Source organism: Puccinia triticina, chromosome 17A, assembly GCF_026914185.1.
Source record: "Puccinia triticina chromosome 17A, complete sequence".
Taxonomy (NCBI): Eukaryota; Fungi; Basidiomycota; class Pucciniomycetes; order Pucciniales; family Pucciniaceae; genus Puccinia; species Puccinia triticina.
In genome coordinates this window covers 1-21343 of record NC_070574.1, presented here as the reverse complement: position 1 = coordinate 21343, position 21343 = coordinate 1, and the positions used below count along the sequence as shown (strand labels likewise).

Genomic DNA, 21343 nt, shown 5'->3' with positions numbered 1-21343 from the left:
CAGCTCTCAAGGTTGGGTCACAACGCTGCCATGAAGTTTTGTGCGCATCTGGAATATGCGTTATGGCATTCCCTGCGGGACAGCGTCCCCCCTCCACATAGAGAGGGACTTACATAGTTAAGTTAGAAACGACACGTCTTTCGCCCGTGAAATATTTGTACTAATGATGTTTTGCGTGTCCCGAGTAGGCACGAATAATGCGATTAGCTTGAAACAATAACGGCGGATGGCAATGGAATTTAACTGCAGCCCTGTTCAACATTCTGAGGAATTGCATGATCCTTACCTCTCTTCGACTATGTATGTAGATCCGGCCATTCGCTACAGTGGCCTTCTTAAGAAGGCCGCTGGCTCTCTGGTGGGCCTGGCCGGTTCCGCCGGGGACCACCCTTGGCAGGAGCTATCCAGGTCGCACGTAGTTTGTCCCTCTCTGTAGCTGAGTAGAGCCTTGCTTGACATGCGAGACTCTGAAAGGTCCGGCTCCCGTGGACACCGGGGTGAGCTGCGCTCTTCTGCCGGCCACCTCGATTATTTAACTTGCAAACCCTTTATTGGCAGACAACTTTCGACATCAACACCTGGATCCCTCAGCCTGGAATGTGCGGGACGCCAGACGAGCTGATCGCCCGGTTAAACCACATCGGAACTAAAGGCTACCAGCGTATGTTCCTAGTCTACTGCAAGCATAAGACGATGTATGGCTGATTTGTTTCAACACACCTGAATGTATGTAGTTTTGGTCCTCAATGAGTTAGCACGGCTCAACGATGTATACTTCTCACTCTCCGATGGCATTGTCAACCGGCCAGACCCACTCGTAATATTCAACCAAGTCGAAGTCAGAACCGAGCTCTTAGAGCAACTCCGATCAAAACGTTTCCCTAGCCTCAGACGCCAAGTCATCGCCCTTTCGAATGCACTCACCAGTCCGACCGATCGTCGGAACGATCCAGCTTCCAAACTTGAGCGCTGCCTCAAAATCTTGCACAAGATCGATCCCATCCTGAACAAAATCAAATTTGCCATCGCTTGCATCGACCCAGGCATAGACCCACGAGAAGTGACTCACGACCAGGACTTCAAAGGAGCAAAACAATCGACTGCCTGCCGTCTCGAGCTAATCACCAAGCTGGTCACCCACAACATTTGCGAGTGGCTTAATTTCTCTCGTCTTTCAATCGAATCCTCCGGACACGACTTCGCCCTCCACCACCCTCAGAAGAGGACCGAATTACTCAAGCTCGCTCATAGCTGCACCGGCATCATCGACCACGGACTCGAGTTCCTCAATCAATCCGAACTAGACTCCATCCAAGCCGAGTGGCGAGCGGACTTAGCAGCTATCGATCTCGCGCTCAACAAGTTCCTCAGATTCATCAAGCGTCCCTACCCACCACGACCCAGCGGCCAAACTCGCCCCCAAATATCGGTGATCGCAGTCATCAGATTAGCCAGAATATTCTACGCAAAGCTACTCCAGATGTCCACTGATAGATGTCACTTGAGCATGTCCACACGTCTGAATTCCAGGGAGCTCGATGTGTTTGCTGAAAATAATAACACGTTTTCTGAAAGGATCGAGAAGCTCGTCAAGGCGATTGCCCAGGAGGATAATTACGGAGATCGCTTCCAAGATTTTATGACGATTAAACAGTCAATCATCGATCTTCAAAATGCCCCGCAGAAGATCTTCTCGATGATCGACCACATTTTCATTCCTGTTGCCCGTCAGACTGATCGTCCTTCTCCCAAGATATACTACAAGGCTTGGTTTTATCAATTCAACAGCGCCTACCAATTGGCCAATAAACACCTTCAAGAGGCTTTTAGGGTTGATTCTTAGAACTTCAGTTGACTCCCTTTTCCTCACAGAAAAATTACATAGCATAGATAGTCTACCAATTTTACAAGATGTGTTTTACATATAACGACCCTGGAAAGCCCCTAATTAACAAAAATGAGTCAATGAATCTTTGCTCCCAAAAACTGTACACTCCCCAGATGTATGAATGGGTACTGATCACCCCAATTGTATGGTTTTTTTGAGGGCATGGGGGGGGGGGGGGGGGGTAGCAGGACCCTGGAAGCCCCCTATACATGTGGGTGATGTGAATGTATGATTTTTTTTGGCAAAAACCCAAAATGGTAGGCATGAAAAGTGGTATGAATGGCCTTTTCAGCCATAAGCATACTAATTTCAATTGTATGAAAATTTTGTTGTGGAAGGGGGGTTACCAACTAAAAATGTATGAAAGTCTTGAGGATGCCAAAGCAGAATTGTTTTGAACCTCCCCCTCCCCCAACCCTTGGCAGTGTGCCATGTGCCCCTGAGTCATTAGAATGTTGATATTGAATCTTCTAAATCCAATCCAATCCCATCACACTCCCAGCTCTATGTGCAGATCTTCTTGTGGAACATTTATAAATAAGGAAAGAAAGCAAAAGCGCAGTGTGGGAGGTGGTCAAGGTTTGTGGAAGGATTATTGATTGAAAATTATAATAGAAGGAAGAAGTGAGACCACCAAACATAAGAGAAACAAGAAAACTACCAACCTGAGAGCAGCAAGCATGGTGTGGGAGGCAATTGAGGTTTTTGGAAGTATGAGGACTCAAGGAGAGTTTCCTTCCATGTGTGCTGCCCCAGGTAGTCTACATTTCAGCCTTAGAGCCAGCACAACTGGCCTTGTCAAGCAAGGTGATGCCAAGAGCAGTACTCTTCTGGTGACACCCCCTGAAGAATGATATAAGGAGGGGCTATCTATAAGATAGTAGGGTTTTATTTTGAAGAAATAACAAAAAAAGAACAAAAAGGAGGAGCCCAGCAGAGCGGGGGTGGTTTAGATCCTGTGAAACTTATTATGTGTCCTATCACCACGGATGTTTGCTCAGCACTTGCGTGCAAGTGCCTTCACCCCTCTCTTTAGGAACCCTTTAAGATCTCTTGCAGGACTTGGTCCCCAAGTGATGTGTAATTTTGTGCTGAATTTTTGCTGAAGTTATGCTGAATGTTTAATGAAGTCTGTGGAAATTGGTATGATATCATATTGATACCAACTGCAACTTGACTGTATAAATTATTTTAACTCTTTAAAAGCATATGTACAACCACACTGCAAGGAATTGTCAACTTCTTGGCAGAAACAATGGTTTCTCATATTACTACTATATTATATATTTTGATTAATCATGGGGTTATACCATGGGACCTTGCTCAGCGCTTGCATGCAATTCCAATCATTCAATAATTTTTTTAACTTTTTAAACTTTCTTCTGGAACCCTATCAGCAAGTTACACTCAATTTCCACTCAATTAAATTGTGGTCAATTCATGCTGAATTAATGATGAATCAATGCTGAATTGCGCTCAAGGCAAGTTTGAGATGGGTTAAATCTGGCTTGAGATTGAATTCTAAGGCTCTTGTGAGGATAAAAAAAAACTTTTCCATGAGGAGATCTTGTCAACTTGAATTCCCAAATGTCCAGGAGATATTCCTCAAATTCTTGTGAAAGAGTGAGATTCACCCTTCTGAGGTTTAGAAGATGCTCAAGATAAATCCTTGAAGCTTGCAGAGAGTCATTTCATAAGAAATAAACCTGTAGATAAACTTGATATGTGAGCTTGGAAAAGAGAAACTCTTTGGCAAAATTCCTGATTTATCTATTGTTTAAAATGAATTTCAATCTGAACAAAAAGATTTGGTAGTAAATTTGAAAATGTTTGGATGTATTAAATATTTAACAGTGAATTTTTGGTGTGTTTTCTCTAAAATTAAATTCCTCTCTAACAGTTCTTTTAGACTGAATCTTCATTACTCTCTGTGCCAGTTTTACAGTACGCATGCATTTCCTAGGTTGGGTCTGCTTGACATGATGAGTGGACAATTGTGGGTATCAATTTCAATCTCAACGTGTTATTCTTACTCAAATTTCTATGGCTCTCTGCCACTGGGCTAATTTTATATTGAATCATCATATTCTAGATTGGTTCCCTTTGATTGTTTCAGGAACAATGTGGGGAGTAGTGTTTTGAAGTATTTGCTATTAATTGAATGTGCATCATTTTCCATGCCAGTTGTCCCACCTGCAGATGCTATATTGGTTCTGCTTGACATGTAGTTTCAATGGCCCGCAAGCAATCAGCTCTGCTAGAATTCCAAGAGCCTCAGCTGGAGTTTTCTTTGACCAAAATCCAAACCTTGATAAATTCAACATGTGAAGGAGCTTACCCAAAACAAGAGCAAAGATTACAAGGTTTCTCAGGAGCTTGGTAGCAAGAAAAATTGTAAACGATACAAGCGGAAATCTTACCATCAGGTTTCAACTAGCAGACATTCTTCATTCCTCAAAGGAATTCAAGAAGAATAAAAGATCAGCTTGGTTAACAGGGTATCCCCATGATTTTTTTTTTTGGTTGCAAGTTGGTTGTCTGATTCTTCAAGGTTAGCTGCTACATGAACAAATTGTAGCAAAAAATCACAAGGCTTAGATACAATTAGGCAAAACTTATCAAGGATAAAAATATGGTTAATGAAAACGTGACAAAAAACACATGGAAACAAACAACCTGTGATTCATAGTCAAAAGCAACCTCCCAGAAGTGATCTAGTTCACCATTTTTGAGATTTTCAACGGTTGAATCAACATATAGCATGATGTGTCTCTGGAAAACTATAAGAAGAAGACTAATATTTACGCATCAAGTCATGATGTTCACTTGGATTTAAGGAAAGAATTTGTACAAGACTCAAAAATCTGGTTGTGATTGATTTATATGTTGGGTAGAAGAGGGAGTTGACATGCAAGTTGATTTCAAATTCCAATTTTTACTTCAAGTTTGTTGGGCGGAATGGGGTCTTTGAATGGTGCTGATGTTTAAATAGAGTATCTTTTTTATCTGGCTGGTAGTGGCTGAGCCTGTGTTTAAATTGAAGCAGGCCATTCAAAAATTTCATAGTTAAACTTAAGTTCCATTTGAGAATGATGAATGCATGTATTGCCAATCCCTAATTCAGTCCATTTAAAATTATCAGGGATGTGAGATTTCTCTTCTGATTTATTAGCAGAAATGGGCTTTGGGTATGAGGTGGAGTGGCTCTACCATTTGCTGGTTGATTCTTGAAATGGCAACATATAACATTTACACCCTTGGAAGTGGGTGGTGCAGCCACCTTGGAATATAGTTGCTGATTCTTTTTGTTTGCCGTAACTGGCTCCCTGAAGCAAATTTTCCAATTTTTCTTTTTTTGGTGGGGATTTAAGGGCAAGCCATGCACAAGTGAATTGAGGCATGTTGAATCACCCTGAATTCCAACTTCCACTGCACATGGATCTTTCAGAAAAAAAAAATTGGATTGATTCAATTCAGAATGAGGATTAACAATTTTTAAGATACTCAAGGCGTGAATTCTGAATCCGTGAGTTGTTGTGTAGTGAATTAGATGCCAAGTTTATAAAAAACTGTCTTTTGAGAAGGATCACATTTTTTCACATTTTTTATGGTTTACTGCATCATTTTTTTTTGCCTGATTCGAGAAATAATTTTAAATAAAGAAAAAAATAACATATCTGACTTACAATTGACATTGCTCCAAAGTTTGAGCCTGAACTACTGTTGATTAGCCTGGAATTTGGGAATTTCTGTGTTTCCAAGTTGTGTTACTATTGTTTTCCTCTTCAGACTTCTTTCTGTTGTAAAAATAGGATGATTTAATTCCTTTTTGAATTGATTTTTTGGCTTGTTTTGGTTTTGAAGCTTTTGACTTGAATTGGTGTGTGTCACACCAATGTACGGCCGTACGTTTCTGTGACAAGGGGGATCAACAGGGGGCATTACGCCTCACGCCTCCTCGGAGCGGCTTACATACGCTCCTCGATTGAATATCTCTTCAACCCCACCGGGTGGAGTTATATACCACACTCCGCTCGATGAACGGCAATCGAGCGGAGTATGCATACCACCCGATGGCCAGCCATCAACTGGGGTGTGTACTCCAATAGTGATGACCAGCCATCGGGTCCTGTGCACGCCACTCAATGACAGGCCATCAAGCGGCGTACTGGGGTTTAATGCCACTTGATGGCCATTGAGTGGAGTACATACCCCACTCAATGACCGAGGTGTAGTGCTCCCTCCTTGATGACCAGTCTGTACCGGTCATCAAGAGGACATGAGGATCTCCTCAATGACTGGCACAGACTGGTCATTGAGAGGAGATGTTACTCCCCTCAATGGCTGGTAGGAAACGGTCATCAAGAGGAATTATTCCCCTCAATGACCTGTATTTACCGGTCATCAAGAGGTGCAAGTCCCGTAGATGACCGGCACAGGCTGATGATCATCGAGGGGAGGTGTTATGTACTCCTCTTGATGATCCGTGTAGACCGGTCATCAAGAGGTGGAAGTCCCCTTGATGACCGGTACAGACTGGTCATCAAGGGGAGGTGTTACTCCTCTCGATGACCTGGACGGACATCAAGGGGAGAGAGGAGTAACACGTCCGGTTGATGACTGGTCTGTACCGGTCATTGGGGGGAATCACTCCTCTTGATGACCTGTACACACTGGTCATCGAGAGGTGTGAGTCCCCTCGATGACCAGCACGGACCATTCATTGAGAGGAGGTGTGAATCTCCTCAATGCCGGTCTGTACTGGTCATTGGGGGGAATCACTCCTCTCGATGACCTGTACACACTGGTCATCGAGAGGTGTGACTCCCCTCGATGATCAGCATGGGCCAGTCATTGGGAGGAGGTGTGAATCTCCTCCATCCCGGTCTGTACTGGTCATCGGGGGGAATCACTCTTCTCAATGACCTGTACACACCGGTCATCGAGAGGTGTGAGTCCCCTCAATGACCGGCATGGACCAGTCATCAAGAGGAGATTCCACTCCAATCACGATTTTTTTCTTTTGCCCCCGTGGTGTACCGGTGATCAAGAGGTGTCAGCGGGCATCCAGTGGGGTGGGCCAGACAGGCTGTGTACATAGTATACTCTGCTTGACTGGGGTTCAACTTGAACCCCATATGCACTCCAGCTCTGGCTGGAGAGCTCTGCACTCCCCTTTCAGGGAGGAGAAATATCATGAATGGAGTGTTGGGGACATGCACTCTAATTTTATGGAGTGGGACTCACCAGCACTCATTACATTTGCTGGCCACTGCAGTTCTTGGTCGTGCACTCCAAAGACTCTTGAGTCCCCGGTTCTGCACTCCAGCCAACTTGGAGTATTCTACTCTGTACTCCAACAATCATTGGAGTGCGCACTCCATCCACTCACTTGTGGAGTGCTTTTGGGATTTTTTTGGAGTGTACTTGGGCTGACCCAAAAAAATACAAAAACATGCATCAGAGTAATGTACAGGGTATGGGTATACACAGAGGTAGAAAAATCAGGTCAAAACATTCATATATTTGGTCAACATTGTGGATCAAGTCCACCTGCTCACAGTTGGGCTTAGTTTCAGCATAGGTATGGTGTATGTTCTACATGTACCTTCCACAATACATCGGGGCATGCTAAATGCACCCCAAGCTTTTGCTTCATGTATACCAAAGAAATGGGGTACCCAGTTGGGTACCCCAGTAAGCTTGGGGTACTGGTAAATACACCCCAGTTTGCATGGGGTATTCACCTGAGCACCCCAAAATAGTTGGTGTACCAGGACACAGAGACTCAATCTTGGGGTAAAACCTCTTATACCCCAAGTAAATTGGTGTGCACAGTGCGCGCACCCCAAAAGCAACCACTGGTCAACAGATTTGCACCCCAATTCAAAAATTAATGGGGTGCATCCCCGAGCACACCAAGAACTTGGGGTGCATCTTGGGGTGTGATTGAATTTGTGGGGTAAATTAGGGAGAAAACCATGAGTGGTGTACAGGCTTTCATCGTATTTGAAAAAGTTCAAGTTCTTGAGACAATTTTTATTTATTTATATATGCATGTATAGTCAGCAAGAAAAGAAAAATTAAACACCAAAAAAACAAGAAAAAAAAAATCAAGCACGGGCAAGGGACTTGCAGAAGAGAGCAAGGCCCGCCTGGATGTGAGTCAACCATCTTTTGGCATTTTGTGAAGTCACCCGGGTTGCCAAGACGGGAGGGGGAATGGGTTTCACACCATCATTCCCTACCACATTGGCCAAAACCCAATGATTATCGTTGATGTGGAGTAGATAAATTGAGTCTGATTGGCCTGAGGGATGTCAGCAGTCTGCTAGTCAAGACAGCACAGACAGCAACAAATTACGGGCTGCTGCGAGTGAGAGCGGCCTGCAACCAAGCAACCCCTCCGACTAGAGAGCGCACTCAGGTGTCGCCCCCGAGTGGGCAGGCCAGCCCGAGTGAAGCATGACATTAGGCTCACCGACCTCGAGTGAGTGAGTGAGCAATACCTGGGCATCTTCTAATAAGATTCCCAGGTGGATAGATCGTAGAGTGCTGATGCACATCGAACCACAAGTTAACCCAGCATAGCTGGGGTATAAGTATCAGGGATTGTTCCTACCAGGAATAGCCCCCAGATCAGTCACCACACCCGACTTTATTATTGTATTCGACCACAAACGCCGAACACAACGATTGGGGTTTTTCCTTGATCCATCTCTTTTATTATCCTCATCCCTTCCGCACTCGACCCAACTCCCTGTTTCACTAGGCAAGTCGGGTCTTTTTTCCTTTCCTCTCTTCCCTGTCCTAGATAGGACCAGTTCTTCGAGTCCTTCGGATTCCGGTTGTATACGCTCAACCAGCCCCTCCAGACGGAGGCGCGGCTTTCCTCCTTGTGCTATGGCCAAGTCGAGTACCGACGGACGTCGAGACAGCTGAGACCAGCTGAGAACCTTAGAATATATCTAAGGTTAAGATTCAGGGCGCGGCCACAATAGAGACCCGCCCTGACATTTGGGGGCCTCATCGGGAAATTTTTCCCTGAAACCTTGGCTACTGTCCACTTACCCAAAGTGTGACTTCTTTTTTTCTCAGATACGTTTTGCGTGATCACGATATAGTTCGAACTTCCCAGCGTCGAACTTCTCAGCGTTCCATCTCGAAACTCTACCGGTATACCAGTAGTAAGTTTCTCGAGTCAAGGCCCAAGTTTCTACGTGTGTAGCTAAGTGCTTGCCTTCTAGTGTTGACCCGTCAAACTTCGCTACGCAGCTTTTCCCAGTCATTGCTCAAGGAGGACAACCGACGATCGACCCAATCGATCCTGCCTTGTCCGCCTCTTCGGCACGTCGGCCCCACCCAGCCATCACTGGGTTGATCGCGGACGTACGATCTCGGGAAACCTCGATAGCTAGAGGCTAGTATCTGGATGAATGCCTTGGGCGCCCAGGGACGTCTACCTTCTACTTTTTCTTGGTGGGAGGAAGACGAGGTAGATCCCACTGCCCTGAGCCCCCACTGTAAAGGAAAAATAATTTCACCAAAATATTGAATTTCCCAGTCTACCTGACCCAAAATGCTGGAAAAGCATGGGTAAAAATCACCTGGATGAACTACACGAGTCTACCTGCCGCCAAATTTAAGAATATGAGAGAGCAATCAAAGGAAATCCCATCCCAAAAATCAAATCCTCAATGTACCTGCTGGAAAAGCCCATGAAAAAGTATAGACCCTCAATGTACCTGCTGACAAAGGCCAGAATAAAATGGGGGAAAGATAAACACGCAATAAGTCCTGCCAAAATAAGGAGTACAAAGCCAACCTGATAATTAATCCCACGATTAATTTGGCAGCAATATTGTAGAAGGGGTGGCAATTTCAAGCTGCTCATTGGAAAAAACAAGAGACTGGAAAAACACCATCAAAATGTTGATGGAGAAAACGTACATGCCAATCAAACCCAGAAAAATACAGGGTGAAAATACGCGTGACAAAAATGCCAGTCTAGCTGTTTGATAGTCAAAGAAAGAGACAGGCAACTTTACTAGTTGTAACCAGTGAGCAGACCTACATGCTTAGTATTTCAAGTAAAACACGGTGAAGAATGTAATGAGTTTCCATTGTTGGAAGAATTATACAGACAGAATCCCACCAAAGTGATGTATGAGAATTTGTGCATTCTGATTAAATCAGGACCAAAGCTGGACCCACTCCATGAGAGAAAGGAGCCAAGCTGCGTGATGATTATTACAATAAAAAGGAAGGAAAAAAACATCAAAGCAATGAGTGAAAAGGTCTACATCCTTGGGAATTCAGGAAAGAAATAGTACGGAAATTGTGGGAGGAGTAACACAGTCAACCATTCCAGCATTGCAAGAAACAAGAAGGAAAAGTGCCATGAATGTAGTGAGCAAGTAAGCCTAAACATTGATCAGCTGTGGGAAAACATAGAGAAGAAATTAATACGTAGACTGAACAATTGTAGCTGTCCAGTGTCACAAGAAAGAGACAGACAGAAACACGTGAAAGCAATGGACAAGCAGTTCAACATGCTGTTTTATTGATGAAAATCACTGGTGACACCCAACAGCAGAAGAGATCCAATCTACCTGCTGGGCTTTTCAAGACAAAGACAAGAAAAATATAGGCAGATAGATGAGCAAGCAGGTCTACATTCTGATTGAAACAAGGGAAAATACAACACAAAGTTGATGGGAGAAGTGGGCAGGCCTGCATCTCCACCAACACAAGAAACAATCAAAAAAAATCCATGAAAGTAAGTAGTAAACACACTTGCATGCTGATTATTTCGGAGAAAGAACATGAAGGATGCCCTTGGAATAAATCAACCAGCCAGCCAGCCAGCAGACAAACAGCAAGGGCCAGCAAAGCAAAGCAAATCTCCCAAGAGTAATTGGTGACCTGGTCTACCTGATATTGAATTCCCTGCACAGCGGGGGGAGAAGAACCCCTTGAATGGACTGACCAAGTCAACCCAACTCACTAATACCTAATGGCTGATGGAATAGAGCAGTAAATTGACCAGTGAGTGCAAGTCTACCTGGAAAGAAGACCAAGTCTATCTTCAGAATCAAAAGAACTCATGGGAAAATGTAGCAAGTTAAGTCTCTCCATATCTGTTCCAAAAGCAGACAGGACATAGCTAAGTCAACAGACGAGAAAGACTTATGAATGATGTTTGATTTGCTGAAGCAGAAGCAAAGACAAGGGGGGGAACAAAGCCAAGCAAAATAAACAAGCATGAAGAGCTACGTAGGCTCTTAAATCTTTGACGAATAGACAACAACAGTCAGGAAGCTGAACCTATTTTTCTAATTTTATTTTGAAGGACAACTCTTCAGGGGTGGATTTGACAAGTAATTCAGCGTGAGACATGTTGAGCCTGGATGCAGCTGGATGGGAACCCTCTGGCAAGCCTGCCACAAAGGCCTCATACATCTTGAGTTTAGAAACAAGGTTGTGGTTTGCAGTGGAGAGATTGTTCACGGCCTCTTCTTCCTGTTGGAGGTGATTTTTGAGGTCTTCTTGAGCAGCTTTGAGTTGATTGAGTTGATCTGCGTGTTCTTTCTCCTTTGCGGCTAGCTGTTCTTGCAGATTGTTCATTTTTTGGCCTCTTTTCATGAAGTGCTTCTGGAGAATGGAAGCCAATTGTTTGTAGGACTTCACTTGTTCCTCGGGGGCTTTGATGCAAAATTTAAGTAAGTAAACAATTGATATTGATGAGTGAGTCTCAATTTGGATGGGATCAACACATACAATGTTTGATGGAGCAATCCAAGCCATTGTCAACGCAGTGCATGCAAGTATTCCCGCTCAAGCAAACCAAACAATCAACCTTGTAGGGCGCAGCAATGCAATTATTGCAAGAGAACTTCATTCAAAGGAGAGAGTCAGCAGTTAGCAGGAAGATCCAAACCCAGAAAAATAAATATACCCCACCTGTCCTTCAATTGGAGCCATGGTTACAGATACTATATGTTATGATCAGAATATTGAAGACAGCTTTCAACCCCCCAAACGCCAGTTGATGAATAGGATTGAGAGAAAAAACCACATGCAGCACAGGATTAGTTGACAGGACAGCCAAAGTGCAACAAAATGTTTACATGTATGACCAGAAATGTAACTCACTTGGTGCAAATGAGAATTCTCCAGATGGTGCAGCTAACTGAAAGATTGCGCGCCCTCTCTAGTGGATGATTGACCAGCAGTGGTGTTGGCACAGGGGCTGACTAGAAACTGTCTAAAACAGGCTGTTTATATAGACAAACAAGAGTTTCTAGCTCTTGTGCAGAAATCCACATTGCACATAGATGTAAGCAAGCAAGACCCTGAGGTGATGATATTCACAATTAAACAACAAATCCCAACACAGATTCATCAGCGGGAATGTGACATTCAATATGGTGGGCAAAAATCAATGAAAGGGACAAGTGCTGTAGGCTCTGTGATCATGTGTAAATACAACAATATTTACAGATGAGCACCACCAGCTGGACAAACCTCCAAAAGGAGGTTGAGATGTATCAACCAGCTGGACAAACCTGCAAAGGGAGGTTGAGATGTATGCCAGGAATGACATCAGATGACGTTGTCACGATTATTCAGTGCATGTCATGTCAAATGGCGTCCAAGGATTACAGAACTTGCGCATTGTAACACGTGCCGGGCAACGCAGCGCACAGCTCGTCTTCCAGACGTCATTTGATCGTGATATCACGTTCAAATGGCGTCATAGTGGGGCCGAGTTTGCGCAACGCGCTGCGCAGCCAGCGCAGCGCGCGCGTCGTCTTGCAGACGTCATTTGATCGTGATATCACGATCAAATGGCGTCGAAGAGGGGCGGAGCTTGCGCAAAGCGCTGCGCAGCGCAGCGCACGGGCTGTCTCCCAGACGTCATTTGATCGTGCTATCACGATCAAATGGCGTCAAAGAGAGCTGAGCTGGCGCAGAGCGCTGCGCAGTGCAGGGCATGGGTTGTCTCCCAGACGTCATTTGATCGTGATATCACGATCAAATGGCGTCTGGGAGAGGTGAGCTTGCGCAAAGCACTGCGCAGCGCAGCGCACGGGTTGTCTCCCAGACGTCATTTGATCGTGATATCACGATCAAATGGCGTCTGGGAGAGGTGAGCTTGCGCAAAGCGCTGCGCAGCGCAGCGCACGGGTTGTCTCCCAGACGTCATTTGATCGTGATATCACGATCAAATGGCGTCAAAGAGGGGATGAGCTTGCGCAGGTTGTCTCCCAGACGTCATTTGATCGTGATATCACGATCAAATGGCGTCAAAGAGGGGATGAGCTTGCGCAGGTTGTCTCCCAGACGTCATGTGATCGTGATATCACGATCAAATGGCGTCAAAGAGAGCTGAGCTGGTGCAAGGCGCTGCGCAGCGCAGCGCACGGGTTGTCTCCCAGACGTCATTTGATTGTGATATCACGATCAAATGGCGTCAAAGAGGGGATGAGCATGCGCAGGTTGTCTCCCAGACGTCATGTGATCGTGATATCACGATCAAATGGTGATTGGGGGAGGAGAGGTGAAGCTCTCCACACCGCAATCTGATTGTGATATCACGATCAGATGGCGCCTGGGTGGCACTGAGATTGCGCACGGTGGCATGTATCGCGCAGCGCAGCACATGGCTTGTCTCCCAGACATCATTTGATCGTGATATCACGATCAAATGACGTCTGGGAGGTCAGGGAGGAGGAGTCGTGGAGTTATCCACGCCGCGAGTTAAACGTGACATCACGATCAGCGGGCATCTGAGCTTACACGGTAAAGGGTGTGTCTCACAGCCGTTTGATTGTGATATCACAATCGACCGGGGTTTGTGAGGGGCAGATCAGGGGGGATGTCTGTGACAGGGTAGATGTGACGTCGTCCTAGTGCCGCAATGGGCCGCGACCACTCTTGACATCTGGGTTGCGGGTGACAGCTGTGGCTCTGCACGACAAATCCCGTACCTCGATTCAGTCAGTGCTTCTCTGCCCTCTTCTCCCAGAGGTTGGCAGCTCACCTGACTTGCTGCTGAGTTGATTCTCATCTGTAGGTCGTGAAAAATCCAACTCTGTCTATTACTGTAGGAGCTCGTGATATCTCGAGGTCCAGCGTCATCCTCCACTTCCTTCGTGTTGATCAGTGCGTTGGTTCTTCGTTTCTCGGGTAGATCGATCGTTCAACATTCACCAGGTGAGTATCTCGTACCGTTGTCGTCTATAAAAGGGGGCAGTTTCTGACCGTTTCTACCCCAGATTCATTGATTGGAATCGACTAGCCCACCTCGTGTTTACTCGATCAACTTGCCATCTGCTCAGCTTCGGTGGGTTTCCCAAAATCTTTCCTCCATCGCATCGTACGAGTCTGTCCCGTCTGATTCCAGTACCCATCTCGCGAGGTCCCGCCTGATACTTTGATTGAGACTGACCGCGCTTCTCTGTCCCTCCCTGCTACTTCCCTTCTAGATTGTGTTATCTCGATCAAACGCCTCATCTTCCAGCTCACACAATCGAATCCTTCTCAACTCCTTGCTCAAATCGTGTCACCTCGTCTGGACTCCATTGTTTTGAGTCTTCTGAAGCAAATCTGTAGGTATGTCTGTCCTTCAGTTATGTATCTGAAATAGCTCGTTGGACCAGTTTGTTGATCGTGATAACTCGTTCAACCATGTCATGTGCTAGTTCCATACCATTTTGACATGACTGGATCAGTATTCCCGCCCTCAGACGGTTTTGTTTTGCCGGGCAAGAGACGCTCTGCTCGTTTGGCGAATGCGAGTCCGGCGAGAGATCAAAACAAGAGCACGAGTCCAACCGCGCGAAAGGCTGAAGCATACCGCAACACACCTCGTGATGATATGCAACTCAACACCAACGTGGCTGAGAGTTCTGTTCCGGTCAAAGCCACCTCGAATGCGCCAACCACTAAAGATGTGCCGATGCAAGATGTCGACTCTGCGCCCGCGCCATCTGGTGTTTTGCCCAGTAATGGCCGCTCTGACATCAGCGAAGTCCCCATGCAAGACGTGTCCGATCTGCCTGGTATCCGTGAGGGGCCTGCCCCGCCCCCGGCCTCGGACGACATGGGCTCAACTGGTGGGGGCAGCGGGAGGGCTGCCTCATCTTTCCCTGCATCTGGCGAGATCAGCCTTGACACCTCTACCCTGACTGTAAGTAATTTCGGATTGATTGATGCAGTTGTTTTTGTTTCGTCTTCCTTTCTGGCTGACAGAATCACTTATCTTGCTCAGCCGAAAAGCGGCCCAGGCCTCATGGAGCAGTTGGGTGTGGGTGCTCTGACTGCGGCGGGAATCAAATTCGGCAGAGACATGGTGGGCGATCTGTCTGCTGACGCCAACGTCTTGCTTGATTTCTTGCAGAACGAGGTCGAAGTTCCACCTCAGTCAGCTCTGGATTCGCTCCCTCCTGGTGAAGATATGGATGCCGAGGATGTGACCAAGGCGCTTGAGAGATTGGATCATTACGCGTCTCTCGATCCCGATCAACGAGCTCATTGGTTCGCCTCAGCTTCTCAATCCGCTTCATTGTCGCAATCTCTTTCCGGATCAAACCCTGGATCCGGTCCCATCCACTTGACGCCGCTTGCGAATCACGTCCCTTTGGCCCGGCACGTGCTTGGAGACGGCTTGCCTGGGACTCCAGCTGATATATCATCATTGGTTTCCGATAATTCTGTCTCCCACAATTCTGGCGAGGGCAGTTCTGTTTCACGTGCTCAGTCCGTCCCTCATGCAAGGGGACCAGTCAATTTGTTCATTCCCAAAGCGCAATTGACCGTTATCCGCTTCCACAAACCTCCAAATTGTCCTTCCAGCCAGCCAAGCCCAGATGCTTCACTCTCCCAGGTCCAATCCAAGAACTTGGGGTTGCCGGACCTGACACCCGAGTTGTCTGTGGATTCGATGAAGGCGCTCAGAGCTATATGTAAGTGAACTCTCCCTTCTCATGTCTCACTCGTGGTTCAATCTCATTCGTATTTGGTCGCCTGTCTCCTTCCCTCCTGTAGGGGTCAAGAATAGGGACGGGATGGTTGAGTGTAACGCATCGCTGGTGGCTAGCCATCTCGACGACAAAGTGCCAGAAATGTTCCTTAAGAACGAGGCTAGTGTCCGCGTGATTGATTGTTTCATCAAGCGCTTGGACGAGCAGGTGGCGGGTGCCCTTGAAGCAGGGCAGAACAAAGTCACTATAATTGAGATATCGGACGGGAGCGGAGACAAGGACGAGGTTGAACGAGTTCGTCCTCTTTACCACAGACTCCGGGCTAAGAGCGTGGCCCCTGGCGCTACTAAACGACGGAGAGTTGGTGAGTTCGAGCCCACCGTGTGGCCCGTTGGTCTCGCCTCTCCCTGCTGAGCTGACGTCTCTGTCACTGCATGTCTTCAGCTTCCGGCCAAGACACGGATGGCGCAGGGCGCCCTGCGCCAAAACGTCGGACTATTCTGCCTGGTTAGTCTCTTGGTTCGTAGATCTAATTCGATGTCTTCATCTCTAACGCCATTGCTCCTCCAGCCGCTCTTGAGGGCGTGCCTCCGAGATTTGCAGGAGAGAACAACGCAACTCTGGCCCAGATTGAAGCAGAGAAACGCAGGCAGGAACAGCTCAAGAACCAGCGAATCGTCAGTGAACACAACGCCACCCCTCCGGTGCCTTACGACGACTCGGCTCCGGCTTACGAGGACCCGCTCGCCCGTGCAAAACGAATTGCTGCTAGGAATCACCGACGCCTCCCTGCAGCGCGATCAAGTGCGGCTGAAAACCAATCCGATTCAGCACCTCAATCTTCCCACTCTGCCCCTCAGGGCCCAGAAGACGACGCCGCCAGGCCGGGCTTTGATTTGGAGGGCCAAGATCCTGCCGGGTCCGTTGAAAACTCACAAGAACCCGCTACAGTGCCTCCGAAATTGCCCGCGGCCACTGGAAAGGGCAAGAAGAAAGCGGCGCCGCGTGTTACTATGGCTGGAATGACAAAGGAGCAGAAGGCGGAACACAGGCGGAAGAAGGAGGTGGAGAACGCTGCTAAAGAATACAAGGAACCCCCACACGCCGGAGGTGAGTTCGGATTTGATCTGTTATGCCGTCTCTGCCGTTTGTTTTCCCTTCCTGACTCTTGTTTTGTCTTCCTTAGTCCTCCTTGCCCAGATTTGGAGCTACGACGAGATCCATAGGAGTATGGAAGCTCACCAAGTAATGATGGACAAATCCAAGAACACGCGTTGGGACATCGGCCCGGAAATCATGGGGAAAGTGATCAAGATGCTCACTTGGTCCCAAGACGATACGCTGGACGACGCCTACTAAATGCGCACTGATCTCTTTCAACCGACTGGTCAGGCGACTCAAGGCCTGAGCTTGGTAAACACCCCAGATTTCAGGTATTGTATCATAAAAGGTATGTCCTTTCTCGCCTGTTTGTTCTCTACGATTTGACTTCTCGCCGTCTGTCGCGCATTCCTCATGTTGTTTGTTGTTTGACGCAGCCTCCAGGCTATTCCAGTTCGACGCCAACAATCCGTTCTGGCACAAATCTGTGGTGAATTTCGAGTTGATCGAAAAAGGGTTCGTTTCCGAGGAGCAAGGCAAAGCTGCGGCCTGGAAGACTCTGGGGGCAATGGTTGTCCGCGAAGGGACTAGCTTCGGATACACGGCCGACAAATCAACTCAGGCCGCTCTGGAAAACGCGACTCGCAAGATTCACATGCTTGGCGAATCGTGTCTACAGCAATACCAGAAGTTCATTTGTCTGGAGGAATCCGAAACCAACACCCCGAACGCGGTGCAAGACTCTTTCCACAAGGCGGGGCTTTTCATTATCGGCAAACTCCGCTGCATGGAATCCAGCACCCAGTCGACTGCCGGCCACTCTAACTCGAAAAAAGGAAACGGCTTCATGATACTGCAGAAGCGAATTTGGGAGCTGCTTCTCTGCATCCTCTTGATGCAGCAGTCCCGCTTCAAGTTCATCCTTGAACAGTACACCAGAACTCACACTCGGAAAGACGTGGTATTGGAACTCTCTTCGAAAATGACTGAGTACGATCGCGGACGATCGCTCTTCAACCACGGTGACCTCGACCCGGCCACGGCTACCGAGAACGAGATGAAAGAGTGACGCAGAATTTGCCTGTCCGCCTTCGGCTCAATGGCTATCTGGTTCCTTTACGGTGTCGGCGGCTGGTGGCACTGCTTCAATAACCCTTACGCGTTCAAGCAAACCAATGTTTTCTCGATTATCTCCGTAGCGCACGCCAGGCACGAGTATCTGTACGCCAAAGGCCACAACTCTTTGCGCCGCCCGGAAGAAACCCCTTGGTACAAGACGGACAGCTTTATTCGATGGGTTCTGCGCAAAGCAAAGGTCAACGAGGAAGATGTCGCCAAAATCAACTGGAAGACGGCGCCTCTAGTGTTCCAGGAGCACGTCACCAATAAGAACATCGCACGTTTTGCGCTTGAAGATCTCCTCGCAGAATGCGCAGTGGTCGGACCAAGCCTTGGTTTGGACGGGAAACCTGCCTTGCCTGTTGAACTCGCACCCGCTAAGGAAGAAGCTGCCGCCGACTTGATGAAACGTCTCACCTCCGCCTGGGCCCCTCATGTGATCGCCGACTACAGCAGGAGAATCGAACACGTCATAGCGTCCCGTCCGAGGAATGCTATTGAAGGCGTCCAGGCTCTACAGATCACGGCCGGTCCTTCTCAGACTCGTCGCGCAATTGGTGCTCCCCCTGCTCAACCTCAACCATCCACACCTGCAGCCTCCAGCCAAGCTCAGAGGACCTCCACCCCTCCTGAAGCCAGCGACGTTGACGCATCCCAGGCGGCTGGACCAGCCATTTCGACTCCTCCGCCTGTCCCCGCGGAAAGTTCCCCTTCCCCTGTTCCTACTAACAGACGTCGCCACTCCTCCGCCACAAAGGCACGACCGGACACCCCCATTGCATACAGCGACGAGGAGGAAGAAGAGGAAGAGGAGGTGGAAGGAGGGGAGGAGGAGGAGGAGGGTGAGGAGGAGGAAGAGAGGAGTTGCTCCGCCAAGGAGAACCCTTACCACGACCTCTCGGCCGGTGATGCTTGAACATTTCTTGAGTGTTTGTTGTTAATTTCTGGTTTAGTCGGCTTGGTTGAATCAAACTGGTTTGTGAGACGATAGCTACTGCTATTGCTTTGTGTTGCTTTTTGTTTCTGAATTATGCTCTCCAGACTACGCACATCGTATATTATATTCTCCCAACACCTGCACTGCCTATTTTCCAGCTGTCGACATAACACGACCTAATGGTTTGACAATATTTGGACAGTTTCAATTGACAGGCGTCTGAGACAGTTTCGTGGGTCATCTTCCACAGGTCATTTGATCGTGGTTTCCCGATCAAGTCGGGTAACGTCATTTGATCGGATAGCACAATCAAGTGGCGTTTGGGTCTGGGAGGAGGAGGCATTGCCGCCAGTTGATCGTGATAATACGATCAACTGGCGTCTAGCAGGGTCCGGGCTTGCATCATGTGATGTGAAAGTGCTGCGCATCACAGCATGTGTTTCGCCCCCTAGACGTCATTTGATCGTGATATCACGATCAAATGGTGTCCGGGAGGAGGAGACGTGGATATCTCCACGCCTCCAGTTGAATGTGATATCGGTATTACCCAGCTTCTGAGGGGCATGTTGCAGCACACGTCTCGTCTCCCAGACGACATTTGATCGTGATATCACGATCAACGGGTGTCTGGGAGAAGGAGGCGTGTGGTTCTCCACGCCGCCAGCCGGTCGTGATATCACGATCGAGACGCGTTTGAACAAGTGGATCTTCCGCAGTCGGAGCGCGGCGCAGTCTGACATTCGTCTCCCAGACGTCAACTGATCGTGATATCACGATGAATGGGTGTCTGGGAGGAGGGGGCGTGGAGTTCTCCACGCCACCGTTTGATCGTGATATCGCGATTAAACGGTGTGTGGGAGAGGCATGACTCACGGTGAAAGGCAAAATCTGCGCAGCGCTCCGCGTCTCCCTGACGTCATTTGATCGTGATATCACGATCAAATGGGGTCTGGGGGAGGAGACGTGGGGCTCTCCAGGACACCGTTTGATCGTGATATCACGATCAAACGTTGTTTGATGGAGGTATGGCTGACGCAGTAAGACGGACACTGCGCAGCTCTCCGCGTCCCCCTGACGTCATTTGATCGTGATATCACGATCAAATGGGGTCTGGGGGAGGAGACGTGGGGCTCTCCAGGACACCGTTTGATCGTGATGTCACAATCAAACGGTGTTTGATGGAGGTATGGCTGACGCAGTAAGACGGACACTGCGCAGCGCTCCTCGTTCCCCTGACGTGATATCACGCTCAAATGGGGTCTGGGGGGGATGACATGGGGTTCTCCAGGACACCGTTTGATCGTGATATCGCGATCAAACGGTGTTTAGGAGAGGCATGACTCACGGTGGAAGGCAGAAGCTGCGCAGCGCTCCTCGTCCCCAAGACGTCTTTTGATCGTGTTATCACGATTAAGTGGGTTCGAGGGGTGGGCGTCGAGTGCTCTATTTCTCCGTGTGAGTTTGATATCTCGGCCAAACCTTACGTCGTCTTCATTTCAACGTGACGTCTCGATTGTACGTTGTGGTGTTCTGTGCCTGTGTCAATGCCAAAAAGGATACAACAGAGGGTGGAGACAGTACAGTCATCATACAAGAGGAGGAGATATTATCACATCAACAGTCAAGGCACATACGAACCAAAGAAGGATTTGTAGTAAGGAATAGTCTCAACCAGGAACGGAAGGAAGGAGCGCAAAGGAAGAAGGAAGGGAGGAAGGAACAGGAGGAAGAGAAGGAGAGGCCAAGACCCCCAGAATCCAGAATGGTCACGGATAGTGGCAATCTATACATCTGCTTGCTCAAGGAAGATTCTATCAGGAGGCTGTGTTTGTTTTGGAGGTGGAGTTAGAAGGTATCTAACACAGGCTGCACAGCATCTTTGGCTGGAGTCTTTGTATTTGTTTGCTCAGGGAAGATTCTATCAGGAGGCTGTGTTGTTTGGAGGTGGAGTTAGAAGGTTAGGGTTAGGGTTAGGGTTAGGGTTAGGGTTAGGGTTAGGGTTAGGGTTAGGGTTAGGGTTAGGGTTAGGGTTAGGGTTAGGGTTAGGGTTAGGGTTAGGGTTAGGGTTAGGGTTAGGGTTAGGGTTAGGGTTAGGGTTAGGGTTAGGGTTAGGGTTAGGGTTAGGGTTAGGGTTAGGGTTAGGGTTAGGGTTAGGGTTAGGGTTAGGGTTAGGGTTAGGGTTAGGGTTAGGGTTAGGGTTAGGGTTAGGGTTAGGGTTAGGGTTAGGGTTAGGGTTAGGGTTAGGGTTAGGGTTAGGGTTAGGGTTAGGGTTAGGGTTAGGGTTAGGGTTAGGGTTAGGGTTTTGGAGTT

General features: G+C 47.8%; 4 protein-coding genes across 4 annotated transcripts; 3 read left to right on the top strand and 1 right to left on the bottom strand.

Annotated features, from left to right (window-relative positions):
* Positions 1-597: 597 nt before the first annotated feature.
* On the top strand, positions 598-1843 carry PtA15_17A4 (uncharacterized protein; the record flags this gene model as incomplete). The annotated part of the gene is made up of 2 exons (XM_053164552.1): positions 598-661; positions 735-1843. 2 exons carry the CDS (start codon positions 598-600, stop codon positions 1841-1843), a joined length of 1173 nt encoding a protein of 390 aa, XP_053028078.1.
* Positions 1844-11215: 9372 nt separating this feature from the next.
* PtA15_17A3 (uncharacterized protein) lies at positions 11216-11515 on the bottom strand (the record flags this gene model as incomplete). Its single annotated transcript, XM_053164513.1, has 1 exon — positions 11216-11515. The coding sequence occupies one exon, from the start codon at positions 11513-11515 to the stop codon at positions 11216-11218; it is 300 nt and encodes a 99-aa protein (XP_053028077.1).
* Positions 11516-12834: 1319 nt separating this feature from the next.
* On the top strand, positions 12835-18046 carry PtA15_17A2 (uncharacterized protein; the record flags this gene model as incomplete). The annotated part of the gene is made up of 12 exons (XM_053164402.1): positions 12835-12945; positions 14085-14107; positions 14193-14296; positions 14380-14502; positions 14596-15083; positions 15165-15858; positions 15941-16240; positions 16321-16383; positions 16447-16986; positions 17063-17181; positions 17269-17326; positions 17415-18046. The coding sequence occupies 12 exons, from the start codon at positions 12835-12837 to the stop codon at positions 18044-18046; spliced, it is 3255 nt and encodes a 1084-aa protein (XP_053028076.1).
* Positions 18047-18076: 30 nt separating this feature from the next.
* PtA15_17A1 (uncharacterized protein) lies at positions 18077-19795 on the top strand (the record flags this gene model as incomplete). Its single annotated transcript, XM_053164291.1, has 2 exons — positions 18077-18787; positions 19625-19795. The coding sequence occupies 2 exons, from the start codon at positions 18077-18079 to the stop codon at positions 19793-19795; spliced, it is 882 nt and encodes a 293-aa protein (XP_053028075.1).
* Between the last annotated feature and the right edge of the window lie 1548 nt (positions 19796-21343).